The following is a 13526-nucleotide window of genomic DNA, read 5'->3' on the forward strand; positions in this document are numbered from 1 at the left end:
CATGTGTGCCCCATACTGTCCCTAAATCTGCTCAAGGAAGGAGAGGAGGGAAATGTTCTGTTGCACAAGGAGAAATCCTTTTGCTGACAGAATGTTCACCATAGTGTTACGTTAATGACAACCCTGTGCCTTTAATGTATGAAAACAGATTTGCCTGCATATCTTGTTTGTAAAATTTATGGGGAAGCCTTTTAATCAATGGCAGAACTCATATTTTTGCACGTTGAAGGTACAATCAAGCTCAATCTCTGGCACCTCCTTTTAAAGGGATTTGGGGTACTGCAGCTGGGACAGTCCTACGCCTGGAACTTTGGGGTCCAGTTAGAATAGAGAGGACTGGCCTATATAGCTGTGTGGTCTCAGTGCATGGTAACTTTATCTGTGGGGAGGTACAGGAGCTGGGGGTAGTGTTTCCATACCGTACATGAGATTTAAAAAAACAAAGACAGCAACCCGATAAAGCCTGTGGTGCTGTGGGTGGGCTGCACAGCATGTTGCCTGCCAGTGAAGCCAAACAAAGTGGGAAGAAGCTCATCAGCCTCAAAGCTTGCAATAACTGGGAAAACCTGGCCACTGGGAGACTTCCTCCATATTACACAACGTCTAGGAAGCTTTCCAGAAATTTCCCAGATATCTAGACCTGACTGACTAGGCAGTCTGCTTTCATCTTGTAGGGGGGTGGAGGTAGACAGATGGTGCTGCCCCTCCCTAGCACACCAATTATGCCCTAACCTGGCAGGTCTTTTATTGTTTCCCCAAAATAGGTTAAGCATGTCCCACACCAGCTAGTTGAATGAGCTTCTTAGTGGTGGAACTGTATATGCAACACCCGGTTGTGTGCAGGGCTCCTGCAACAAGGGATGCGTGCTGTAGCCCGATAGTTGGCTTGCAGTAGATAGGACCTGCACACAGCCCTTATTCTACCAAGGAGTTGTCTTGGGAAGCAGAATTCCATTCTTACACACAGATGGAGCAGCCCAGCAGAAGCTTTGCCTAGCTGTCTGGGACCAATAAGATAATGGACAAGGTCTGTATGACATCAGGAAATGGTCCCAGTACCAAGTTTCCAAAACCAAATAATTTAAGTAGGATCCAACTAGGTTCCATGATACTGGTATCTGGTACCAACCCATGCTATTAAGTCAGGTTATGAAAACTTATCTCCCAGTATGATTGGTTCGTTACATCACTGGAGGAAGGGAATGGAGACCCTCCTCTTGTTGATTTCGCAATCAAAATCACAAATGCATGATTGGCACACAGGCTTATGAGGGGCTGACACTCATATAGAGTTCCTGAATCAACATGAGACCACTTCCTAAATGCTTTGGTGAGAATTTCTAACAAAGGAGATAATCTTATGTGCTTACTTCTTGCCTGAGTGCTCTCTCTTTCAAGCCCAGCACTGTGAGCAGATGAATATGCATGGGCTCTGTTGAGAGCCCAGAGTCTATTTTGGAAACTAATTTCGTGTTTTCCAACTAAGATGTATTTTTCACCTGCATATTACTTTGATGCACTTGCTGCCCACACTGAAATGGAAGTAAACCTTGTTTTTTTTACTAAAGCATATGGTTCATTCTTAGCAATGGAGACAAAGAGGGGAAAGGTCAGCATATCACAAATAAACAGGAATAAAATGTATAATTGCCTGATTCCTAGCTTCCAGTAACACGGCCTGTTTACATTAATATTTCTCCCACACATGTGGGACAGGAGGTTTAAATTTAAATTTACAGATTTCATCCTCAATCCATCTCCATCACTTTTTCCTTAGGTTATAACCAGGGCTTTTTCTTTTAGCAAGAACTTGTCAGAACTGAGTTCCGGCGCCTCTCAGGTGGGTGCCATTGCCATTATAAGAGAACAAGGGAGGTGTTCATGGTGAGTTCCTACACCTCATTTTCTAGAAAAATATCACTGGCTGTAACTTTACATGTTAGACTCGCAAGCTTTTGCATTCATGTTCCTCTTAATGCTTGTGTTTCAGCCATTTATATGCCCAGGGGTCTTGAACACCTCCAGATTAACCACACAACCTCTTCACTAGATTAAAAAGAAAATACTCCACTGGCTGCATCGATACATCTTTGAGAATTGCTGTCAGATTAATGTTATTCATCTAATAGTTTATTACACGAATGGTGTGGTTTTAAACAACCAACTCTCCTTTGGTACCCATGTTGATAAATTTCTTGATACTGAAATATCAAAGACTGTAGATGTACATGTCCATCATCACAGTAAGACAGAAGAAAACGAAGCTATTAGTCTGATCAGTAGAAAACCACAGCTATGCCATCTAAGTTTGCCTTTGCCAGCAGGGGATGTTGAATGGCAAAGAAATCAAATAGAAAAGAAGAAAAGATTTATTGCCATATAATTCATGTGCTGAATCTGCATTTTGCAGGTCGTATTCTGTATTTATGCTTTGAAATTGTTTACAGTGGTAAAGACTCCCATTTTCAGAGCTGAAGCAAAGCCTCAGTAAAATGAAAGGGTTACCACCAAGACTTTGCTCGTTAACTGAAATGGAGCAGATCATTATTTTGCTTCCATGTTGAGATGACTCTGGCCTTACAGCTAGTTAGTTAATTCATCTTTGGGGAAGCACAATTTAAGTTACAAAAACATGTCTATTTAGACAGCTCACAAAACATACAATGCTTGGCAAAGCATTGGAAAGTAATTCTCAAAACAAACAGATTTCCCAGCACCACCCAGCATCATATTCATAACTCTTAGTACATTTCTTCCCTGGCATTATAAAAGAAGCAGCAGAAGAAAATGGCTGTGGTGTTTAAGATTTGTAGTGTTTAAGGTTCAAGTTGGTATCTACACTGCACACCTCCATTATTTAAGGGCATATACTAATAGTGAACTCATGTGCTGATGCACGCTGTCTGTGCGGCCAAAATGAGGCTATTGAGAAAAACGAGGGAGGTATCAGCAGGGCACCCCAAGTTTTGGAGAAGGAGGGGGGCTCTTTAGAAGAAAATTTAATGGGGCCAATAAATCTGAAGCACTCCAATGAGCAGTACATGTCTGTTGAAGGAGGCAAGGGAAAAATAAGGAGGAGGGAAAATGAAACAATATCCCGAAATGGCTGGCTGGGGTAGAAATGTTTTAAATAAAATACATATGAGCCTTAGCAGTTTGTTAATTGCCGTCCATATACTGTGTGCTTCAGACTTTTCATGCTGCTCTTGCCATGTGAAAAATTCTGATTCAGTGTACAATAGTTGCACTGGGATTAGCAGGAAATGGATGGATGATCCATTAAGGGTCCGTGCCATTATAAAAAGCTACGGTGTGACCATTTATGTAGTACTCTTCTGGCTGTCCTATCTCAAAATGGATTCTGCAGAACTGGCACAGTTTCTGAAAGCTTTGAAAACATAATTAGCTGATTTGAACTCAAAAATAGGAATTTGCATTTGCTTCTCTCCTACAAAATTCTGCCCATACTGTAATCTTTGCAAAGGAATATGCTCAGGTCTGTTGCCAACTGTATAATTTAAGCTAGGTTGCCCAATGAAGATGCTTCTGCCATTAGTTCCAACCAGCACATCAAATGATGGGAATCTACTATGTAGAAAACGGCCTAGATATGTGTGTGTGTGTGTGTGTGTGTGTGTGTGCTTTAAGAATGTGTCCCGTTTTCATTTTCATACAATAGCAGTGCTAGTTGCTGTTCAGTATTGTGTGTCCTGCCAACCTAGCAGTTCGAAAGCACGTCAAAGTGCAAGTAGATAAATAGGTACCGCTCCGCCAGAAAGGTAAACGGCGTTTCCATGCGCTGCTCTGGTTTGGCAGAAGCAGCATAGTCATGCTGGCCACATGACCTGGAAGCTATACGCCGGCTCCCTTAGCCAGTAAAGCGAGATTAGCGCCGCAACCCCAGAGTTGGTCACGACTGGACCTAATGGTCAGGGGTCCCTTTACCTTTACCTTATTGTGTGTCCAGTTTTATTGTTTAACTTTTGCTTCTAGGCTTATTAAGCATGGCAGTGATTCTTTTTCTCTGCAAGGTTGTTGACTGCTAAGCATGTAGATAGACCTGAGGTGAGGGCTGGAATTGGAATAGCAATTGTTGATCCACAAAAGAACATTCCTCTGTGGATTTCCAGGAGGAAGGACCCTCTCCCAGCTGTGTCAGTTTTCTGGTGGTACCCCACCACCAAAAGGATTTCAGAAGGAGATGGACAGCCAGAGTTGAAACAATACAGAAAGTGAACAGAACTGATAAAATCTGAAAGACAGGAAATGAAATGCCATTTAGGAGAGACGGTTAAAAGGCCCATAGAGAGGCAGTGATTGTCAAAGCAGTGGCGGTGCATAAGCTCATGCCACCTGGGGCAGGTGTGCAGAGCACGCCCCTAAGAGGGAAGGGGCAAGGAGGGAGGGGAGCCCACCGCACCTCACCTTGAAAAGCACACCCAGGGCGTGCGCATCGCAGGATTGACCTGGGAATGGAGTTGTGGATGCTAGCATTGGGCACAAGGAAGCTGCCTGTCTCTGCAGTTCCCTCATGCGCCAAAGCCAGGCTCCAATGAGGGAGCCTGTTGTGTGGGCACCTGGTTGCACCCTCTTAGAAAAATGCGCCCGGGGCCACAGCCCCCTTCAGCCCCCCCCCACGCCCATGGCTCAAAGCTATTTTGGGCTGCTAATTTTAATAAATTCTGAGTTTTAATGTCGCTCATTGCTTGTAGGGTGTTGTATAGCGGTCAGATAATCAGTGTGCTTCATTTTTCCAGCATCTTTCCCCCCACAAGTACAATGAAAAACAAGCAGGGTTGCGGGGAGGAACATGGCTATTTGGCATGAGTTTATCTCCAGCGGATTCATACTGGAGCTGAAACTGCTCAGGTTTTTTGGCGAACATTTTAGCAGTGGGTGCGTGTGCGTGACGGAGAAAACGCTTGCTCACTGTGAACTGAGTTGGATGGGCAGGATAGAATCGTCAGCAGCATCATAGCGGAGGCAGGAGTTGACCAAGAATTGTGCTTGGGACAGGAAGTCACAGCTGATAGAATCATAGAATCATAGAATCATAGAGTTGGAAGAGACCACAAGGGCCATTGAGTCCAACCCCCTGCCAAGCAGGAAACACCATCAGAGCACTCCTGACATATGGTTGTCAAGCCTCTGCTTAAAGACCTCCAAAGAAGGAGACTCTACCACACTCCTTGGCAGCAAATTCCACTGTCGAACAGCTCTTACTGTCAGGAAGTTCTTCCTAATGTTTAGGTGGAATCTTCTTTCTTGTAGTTTGGATCCATTGCTCCGTGTCCGCTTCTCTGGAGCAGCAGAAAACAGCCTTTCTCCCTCCTCTATGTGACATCCTTTTATATATTTGAACATGGCTATCATATCACCCCTTAACCTCCTCTTCTCCAGGCTAAACATACCCAGCTCCCTTAGCCGTTCCTCATAAGGCATCATTTCCAGGCCTTTGACCATTTTGGTTGCCCTCCTCTGGACACGTTCCAGTTTGTCAGTGTCCTTCTTGAACTGTGGTGCCCAGAACTGGACACAGTACTCCAGGTGAGGTCTGACCAGAGCAGAATACAGTGGCACTATTACTTCCCTTGATCTAGATGCTATACTCCTATTGATGAGGCCCAGAATTGCATTGGCTTTTTTAGCTGCCGCGTCACACTGTTGGCTCATGTCAAGTTTGTGGTCAACCAAGACTCCTAGATCCTTTTCACATGTACTGCTCTCAAGCCAGGTGTCACCCATCTTGTATTTGTGCCTCTCATTTTTTCCCCCCAAGTGCAATACTTTACATTTCTCCCTGTTAAAATTCATCTTGTTTGTTTTGGCCCAGTTCTCTAATCTGTCAAGGTCGTTTTGAAGTGTGATCCTGTCCTCTGGGGTGTTAGCCACCCCTCCCAGTTTGGTGTCATCTGCAAATTTGATCAGGATGCCCTTGAGTCCATCATCCAAGTCGTTGATAAAGATGTTGAATAAGACCGGGCCCAAGACAGAACCCTGTGGCACCCCACTAGTCACTCTTCTCCAGGATAGATAGATGAAACCAAGATTCTGCCCAATAACTCTGGAACATATCAGAGCCAGAAAGACTCTTGTTGCTCAGGCAGAGCTTCCTAAGTGACGTGGATGAAACCGATGTAATTTGTAAACACAGTATTATAAAATATCCAACATGACTATTTCTGCAAAGGCCTGAATGCAATTTTGTTTGGAAAATTCACTTTGTATTGTTACTTACATTTCCAATAAAATCACATAAGAAGGAACACAGGCTATATGTAAAAAAAAATGGCACTAATTTATAAAACTAAAGATTTATCTCAGAATATTGTATGTGATTGAACAGATTTGTAATACTGTTGTTCTACAAACTCTATGATTTAGGCATTCCATGGTATTTTTTCTATATGCATGCTTTTAAAATTATTGTCAAGCTGTTTTATGGATTTTCAGGTCACTTTGAGATATTTTCTTGTGGAAAGTAACAAATAATTGTAATTAAGAATAAAAATAAACTAATAATGTCAAAATCTTGCTGATGTACAAGTTTAAAAAGTTAGTAATTACAACATGAACCAGCCACTTGTCATTTCTTGATGTAAATTAATGTTTGAACTAGAGAATGTGTTTTGAACTTAGTATAGTAAAGGTTTGATCCTTATTTTAAAACAAGACAACTTCATTCAGTTTAACAAAAAAGAACGGCTGTGACTTTATTACTATGATAATTCACAGCTGCCGAACTAAATTACATGTTTCCAAACTGAAAATAGATTTTAAATCTTCAGCCTTCTGAAAATATTGCATTTGCCCCATAATTGCGCCTGTTTTTAGCTTCTTATTGTATTTTATTAGTTCATTTGTCATCAAGCCACCCTGATGCTACAGAGAAGAATGCAATATAAACAAATAAACAAACAAATGCAAAGTAAAGCTTCATGCATCTCAACATTATACTGTCTGATTTGAAATCAGACTTATGTAAGATAGTCAGGTTTGATTTTAAAAAGATAAATACAAAACTCAAGCATAGGGCCTCTATATATTATCAAAGGGGACAAGGCAAAGATGTCCACTATGCCCAGTATTTTTCATTCCAGTCCTAGAAGTACTGTTTAGAGATAGGATGAGAGAATTATGGGAATAAAGATTTAAAAAGAAATGTACAAACTAAGAGAATTTGCTGATGATTTGATGTTAACTTTAGAAATCCCATTGCAGGGAGTAGGAACTTTTATGGACAAACTAAAATTTTAGAGTTTGGTACTGTCAGGGTTGCTTCAAGATCCTAGCTCACAGAGGATCACGCTAGCCAACGGTCATTAAGTAAAAGTCTTTATTGAGTTACAGTTTCCATTCTCAAGCTGCTGCGTGCAACCCTACGTCTAGTAGCTAGATCGGCGAAGCTCCGTCTGAATCTCCGCCCCTCGTACACCAACTTAATATCCTAGCCCTGCTCCACCTTTTCCGCCTGACTGTTCTTCTCTGGGTCCCTCTGCCCCCCTGGGTCTCTTCCTTCCGGGATTCTTCGGACGCTGACCCCCCGGACTCTCCTGTCTCCTTGCGCCGGGCTTTAGGACCCGGCTCTCTTTCCGGGCTGCCTACTGCGCTTCCTTCCTGTGCATTTGAACTTGGCGCGCGCGCCCAACCTTCCACCTTCCGTCTAACCGTTTCTTCGCTCCCAGATGGAGGTGTGGCCACCCCTGACTCGTGCCCTCCCTCCTGCTGTGAGCTGCCAGCGCTTGCCCCCTGGCTCCTTTCCTCTTCCCTGTTCTCTGGCGGTGACGCTGGACCCGATCTCCAACTGCTCTCCTCTGATTCCCCTCTGGCTCTATCTCCCTGGGGTGCCCCCCTAAACTCCCCCCTTGCCTTGGCCACTGGTGCTCCTTTCTGTGAATCCTCCGACTCACTGGAGAGACTCGGAGATCTCGGGTCGTCGTCATCGCTCATCCTTTCTTCTGCCTCCTCCCCTTCGCTCTCTGTTTCCTTCCTTGCCCTTGCCTCTGCTCCTGAACCCCTGACATCCATCCCCCCCTCGAAGCCCCCCACTCCCCCTTCCCCTCCTTCCGGTGCTGGAGCTGGGTGCTGCTGCGTCAAGGAGACGAATGTCGGGTACCGTTCGGTTCCCGTAGCGGGCCTCCCTCCGAAGTCTTCCGGTTCTTCCTCCCTTCTCTCGTCGACGACGGTCACCTCTGCTTCCATCTCTGTGCCGCCGTGCTCGAAACCTGGATCGTCCCCGAAAATGTCCATGTCCGTCTCTCCCTCGCTTCCTCCAGGCGGCGTTGCTCGGCCTGGACCTTCTTGCCACTTCCTGCGCCACTGTTCCTCTGGTTTGTCGTCCCACCAATACGAGGGTTCTGAGGCAGATCCCGAGGGCGACCCCTCCGGGGAACGGACGTCTCGTATCGGGTCCTCGTCCGAGTCGAACCCCCGGAACGTGCTGCCCGAAAGCGTGGGTGTGAAAAGCCAGTCGTCGAAAAAGTCTGCTGGCATCGGTCTATGTGGGAAGAGGGCATGAAACTCGTCTTTGAGCAGAGGTTCGTCCAAGGCGTAGTCCGGCACCCAACTGTTCGCACTGGCCGGGGTGCCCTCCCTGGCGAGAAAGTATTCTACCCCTTCTTCCCCCCATCTGGAATCCAAAATCTCTGTGACTTCGTTGATGCGCTCCTTCTGTGCCACTCCTGCGTGCCCTGGTCTGTCTCTGGCCGGACTCTGCGCCGTTCCGGGTTCCTGAAACCTGTGCGGTGCCTTGTAGGGAGTGAGCACCGATCTGTGGAATACCGGATGCATTCTGGAACCCTCCGGAAGCGCCAGCCTGAAGGCCACCGGGTTGACCTGCTCTTCGATTTGATAGGGCCCCAGTTGCTTATGCCCTAGTTTCTTCTTGGCCAACGACCTGGCCGGCACTGCGTGGGCTGCTAACCAGACCCAGTCCCCCACGTGTAGCTCTTCGCCAACCCTTCTGCGTTTGTCCGCTTGTACCTTGTATGCGTGCTTGGCCAGTTCCAGGTGGCGCCTCAGCTGATCGTGGACTTCCTGCAGTTCCGACGCGAACGCATCTGCCGTCTGCGGCTCCCCTTCCCCCAGCCTTTCCAGTCCCGGGAAGGTTCTGGGGTGCCTCCCGTTGTTGGCGAAGAACGGTGTGACCCCCGTGGACACGTGCTTCGTGTTGTTGTAAGCGAACTCGGCGAGCGGCAGGTAATCCACCCATGTCGCAGGCTGTTGATTTGCATAACACCTCAAGTACTGCTGCATGATGGCATTGACCCGCTCTGCTTGCCCGTTGGTTTGCGGGTGTCTCGCCGACGCCAGGTTGATCTTGACGTTCAGGAAGCCCATCAGCCGCTGCCAGAAATTTGAGATGAACTGCCGCCCCCGGTCGGACAGAATAGACCGTGGCAGACCGTGAACCTTGAACACGTGGTCTATGAACAGTTTGGCGGTTTGTTCCGCCGTGGCCACCTTCGCACACGGAATGAAATGTGCCATCTTGGAGAACAAGTCCACCACCACCAGCACTGCCGTCTTGCCCCTCGAGCTGGGCAGATCCGTGACAAAGTCCAGGGCCACCCTCTCCCAAGGTTCGGCCGGAGTTTGCAGCGGTTCCAACAGTCCGGCCGGCGGTCTAAGCACTGGCTTCGCCCTCTGGCAGGTGTCACACCTCGCCACGTAGTCCGCGACCTCCCTTCTCATTCCAGGCCACCAGAAATCCCTGGCTACTAGTTCCACCGTCTTCTCCTTGCCGAAGTGCCCTGCAGTGGGCGCGTCGTGCATCTGCTGCAGCACCTTGGCGCGAAGTTCGTCTCCCGGCACGTAGATGGCCCCTTTACGGATGAGCAATCCATCTCTCAGCTGGAAACCGTCGGCCGCTGCTTTGCCCCTTTGCACCTCTGAGATCTTTGCTTGCGCGAAGGAGTCCCCCTGCAACGCTCGTCGCACCGCCTCCAGATCCACGGTTGCCGCGGCGCACGCCCACACTGTTGGTGCGAAGATGTGCATGGCGGCCGCTGGCGTTGCTTCCTCCAGATACTGTGGCTTGCGGGAGAGAGCGTCCGCCATGATGTTGGTGTCCCCCGGGACATACTCTATTCGGAAGTCGAAGTTCGCAAAGAACTCAGCCCAACGTATCTGCCTTTGGTTCAGGAACTGTGCCGTGCGCCAGTGCTCTAGGTTCTTGTGGTCCGTGCAAACCTGCACCGTGTGCTTGGCGCCGATCAGAAAGTGCCTCCACGCCTTGAACGCTGCATGAATGGCCAGCAACTCCCTGTCCCATATGGTGTAGTTCTGCTCGGACTTGCTGAGCTTCCTGGAGTAAAACGCTCCCGGTCGCCACACCCCCTGCGGGTCTTTCTGCAGCAGGACCGCCCCCACGGCTCTGTCCGAGGCGTCAGTCTCCACCCTCATCGGCTTGCTGGGGTTGACATGAAGCAGCTGCTCTTCCGACGCGAAGAGACGCTTGAGTGCCTGAAAGGACTGTTCCGCCTGCTCTGTCCAAATGAACTTCTTTTTCTTGGAGCTAAGCGTGTCAGTGATGGCCGCCGTCTGCATAGCGAAGCCCTTGATAAACTTGCGATAGAAGTTCGCAAAGCCGACAAACCGTTGGACCTCCTTCCGGTTGCGCGGGCTCTTCCAATCCAACACCGCTCGAACCTTGGCGCTGTCCATGGCGAGCCCCTTGTCAGACAGCTTGTAGCCCAGAAAATCCACCTCCGTCACGTCAAATTGGCACTTCTCCAGCTTGGCGTAGAGCCTATGGTGCTTCAGCCTGTTCAGTACTTCCTTGACGTGTTTGTCATGCTCCTGTTGCGACTCCGAAAAGATCAGGATGTCATCTAAGAAACAGACGCACGTCTTGTAGAGAAGTCCCGCCAACACGTGATGCATGAATGCTTGAAAAACGTGGGAGCCATTTTGCAATCCAAAAGGCATAACTCTATATTCGTAGGTCCCCAGTGGCGTGAACATGGCTGTTTTCCACTCGTCTCCCTCCCGCATGCGAATGAGGTTGTACGCACCTCGCAGATCCAATTTGGTGAACACTCTGCCCTTCCGCACCTTTGCGAGGAGGTCGTCAATTCGGGGCATGGGGAAGTCCGACGGCTTAGTCACACTGTTCAAGGTCCTGTAATCCACTACGAGCCTCTTTTGGGGCGTATCCCGCTTCTTAACGAAGAACACCGGGCTGCCTCCCACCGCCTTGGACTCTCGGATGAAACCGCGCTCCAAATTATGATCTATGAACTCCTTGAGTTCTTGCAGCTCGTCCTCTGACATGGAATACAGTTTCCCCTTAGGCAGCGCCGCCCCTGGCAGCAGGTCAATCTTGCAGTCATATGGCCTGTGAGGGGGTAGCCTGTCTGCCTCCTTCTCGCAGAAAACTTCCAAAAATTCTGCGTACTTGTGGGGAATCGCTTGCAGTGTGCCTAGCAGTAGCTGTGACTCCTCTTCCTCTCCTTCCTGCCTGGGCACGATGCAGTGTTCAGCACAAAAGGAAGAGCCGAAGGTCAGCTGCCTCTGGTACCAAGCCAGCGTTGGGCTGTGTTTGTCCAGCCAACTCATGCCCAACACAATGGGCGTGTCCGACAATTGAGTGACGTTGAAGCTGATGACTTCTTGGTGATTCCCAAGTCGCATCACCATCGGTGGCGTCTGCTGCACCACTTGCCCTCCTAGCAGCTCCCTGCCATCCACCGTGACCACCTGCAGGGGCAGTGTGGCCGGCAGCAACTGTATAGCATGCTGGTTGACAAAGTCCTGCCCCATAAAGTCCGCATTGCTGCCTGAGTCAATGGTGATTGGCACGTCCATGGTGATGCCATTGGGCAGCTGGAGCGACGCGGTGAGCCTCACCACTGGTTTGGGCGGGAGGGGGTTCACGGGCTGTAAAATCTCTGGGGACTGCATCATTAATACGTCTGGCTGGGCCCCAGTGCCTCTTCCTCCAGCCAGACAGCGTCGTTTCCCTGCTGTGGTTCTCCTTGCTGCGTTGCTGCAGTCGCCATTGCTGAGGCTGCAGTGAGCTTGTGGAGCCTCTGGGGACACTCTTTCGCCATATGCCCTGGCTCCTCACAGACGTAACACTTCCTGTTCCCTCTAGGAGGCTTCGCTTTCACTGCTGCTGGTGCTAGGGCTCTGGTTGCTGACTGAGCCCTGGCACCTCCAACCTCCATCGGTTCAGCTCCTCCCCCTGGCGGAGGCGTGGATTGCGTACGTGCTGCTTCTCTGGGAAAGAAGGAGGAGCCCCTGGCTGGTTCGCGCCCTCCACGCCCTTCGTCCCTGCTCCACGGACGTCCTTCCAGCCGTACCCCCACTGCCAGCGCCCTCTGCACGACCTCCTGGGTGGTCCGGGGTCTCTCCCCCCTCGCAATCTCATCTTTTACAGAGCTGTTTAGTCCCTCCCAGAAAAGGTCTCTTACAGGAGTCGCATCTCTGTCCCATTCTAGGGCACTGGCCAAGGCGAAAAAGCGGGCATGGTACTGCCGTACGCTGGCCCTTCCCTGCTTCAGTCCATGAATCTGTTGCCGAGCAAGATCCACGTCAATGCTTGATAAAAAACACGCATCCATCGCTTTAATAAAGGCATTCGCATTTTGGAGCGCCGGATCGTTATCCCTCCATAAATTGCGCAGCCATGCTCTGGCATCCCCATGCAAATAAGACATGATGAACCCCACTTTCTCTTGCTCATCTCTAAAATCTTTACTCAGCAGTTGCAGTGCACACAGTACGTCTGCTTTAAAATTGGGATACTGTTGCAGGTTCCCATCGAAGTGAGAGACCAGACCGCCTGTGCGTCTCCCCAACCCAATCCCCTCTGGTTTGGGTGTCTGTTGCCCTTGCTTCGTAAGCACTTCCAACCTGACCTGGAGATCCCTGTAGGCGGCAGCTGCGTCCTCCTCTCTCTTCCTGGATGCGAGAGCCTCGGCATTCAGCTGTGACACTGCTTCTCTGAGTTCCGCTATCTGCTGTTCAGCCGTCATGTCGGCTGCCGTTCGTGAGCTCACTCGTAGGCACCTGCTTCTCTCCTCTCCTCGAGGCTGTAGATGCCCACAATACGTGAGACGGAGCTTACTGTCAGGGTTGCTTCAAGATCCTAGCTCACAGAGGATCACGCTAGCCAACGGTCATTAAGTAAAAGTCTTTATTGAGTTACAGTTTCCATTCTCAAGCTGCTGCGTGCAACCCTACGTCTAGTAGCTAGATCGGCGAAGCTCCGTCTGAATCTCCGCCCCTCGTACACCAACTTAATATCCTAGCCCTGCTCCACCTTTTCCGCCTGACTGTTCTTCTCTGGGTCCCTCTGCCCCCCTGGGTCTCTTCCTTCCGGGATTCTTCGGACGCTGACCCCCCGGACTCTCCTGTCTCCTTGCGCCGGGCTTTAGGACCCGGCTCTCTTTCCGGGCTGCCTACTGCGCTTCCTTCCTGTGCATTTGAACTTGGCGCGCGCGCCCAACCTTCCACCTTCCGTCTAACCGTTTCTTCGCTCCCAGATGGAGGTGTGGCCACCCCTGACTCGTGCCCTCCCT

The 13526-nt window shown here is 49.4% G+C and overlaps 1 protein-coding gene across 4 annotated transcripts in view; it reads left to right on the forward strand.

Annotated features, from left to right (window-relative positions):
- Positions 1–2070, forward strand: part of RAB28 (RAB28, member RAS oncogene family) — a 65144-nt gene extending 63074 nt beyond the window's left edge. For all 4 annotated transcript variants that reach the window (XM_077934528.1, XM_077934527.1, XM_077934529.1 and 1 more), the window contains one exon: positions 1804–2070. In XM_077934528.1, the coding sequence (XP_077790654.1) occupies positions 1804–2055 (252 nt within the window). In that variant the 3' untranslated portion in view covers positions 2056–2070. The remainder of the gene's footprint in view (positions 1–1803) is intronic.
- The last annotated feature ends 11456 nt before the right edge of the window (positions 2071–13526 follow it).

Source organism: Podarcis muralis, chromosome 9 (assembly GCF_964188315.1).
Source record: "Podarcis muralis chromosome 9, rPodMur119.hap1.1, whole genome shotgun sequence".
Classification (NCBI taxonomy): domain Eukaryota; kingdom Metazoa; phylum Chordata; class Lepidosauria; order Squamata; family Lacertidae; genus Podarcis; species Podarcis muralis.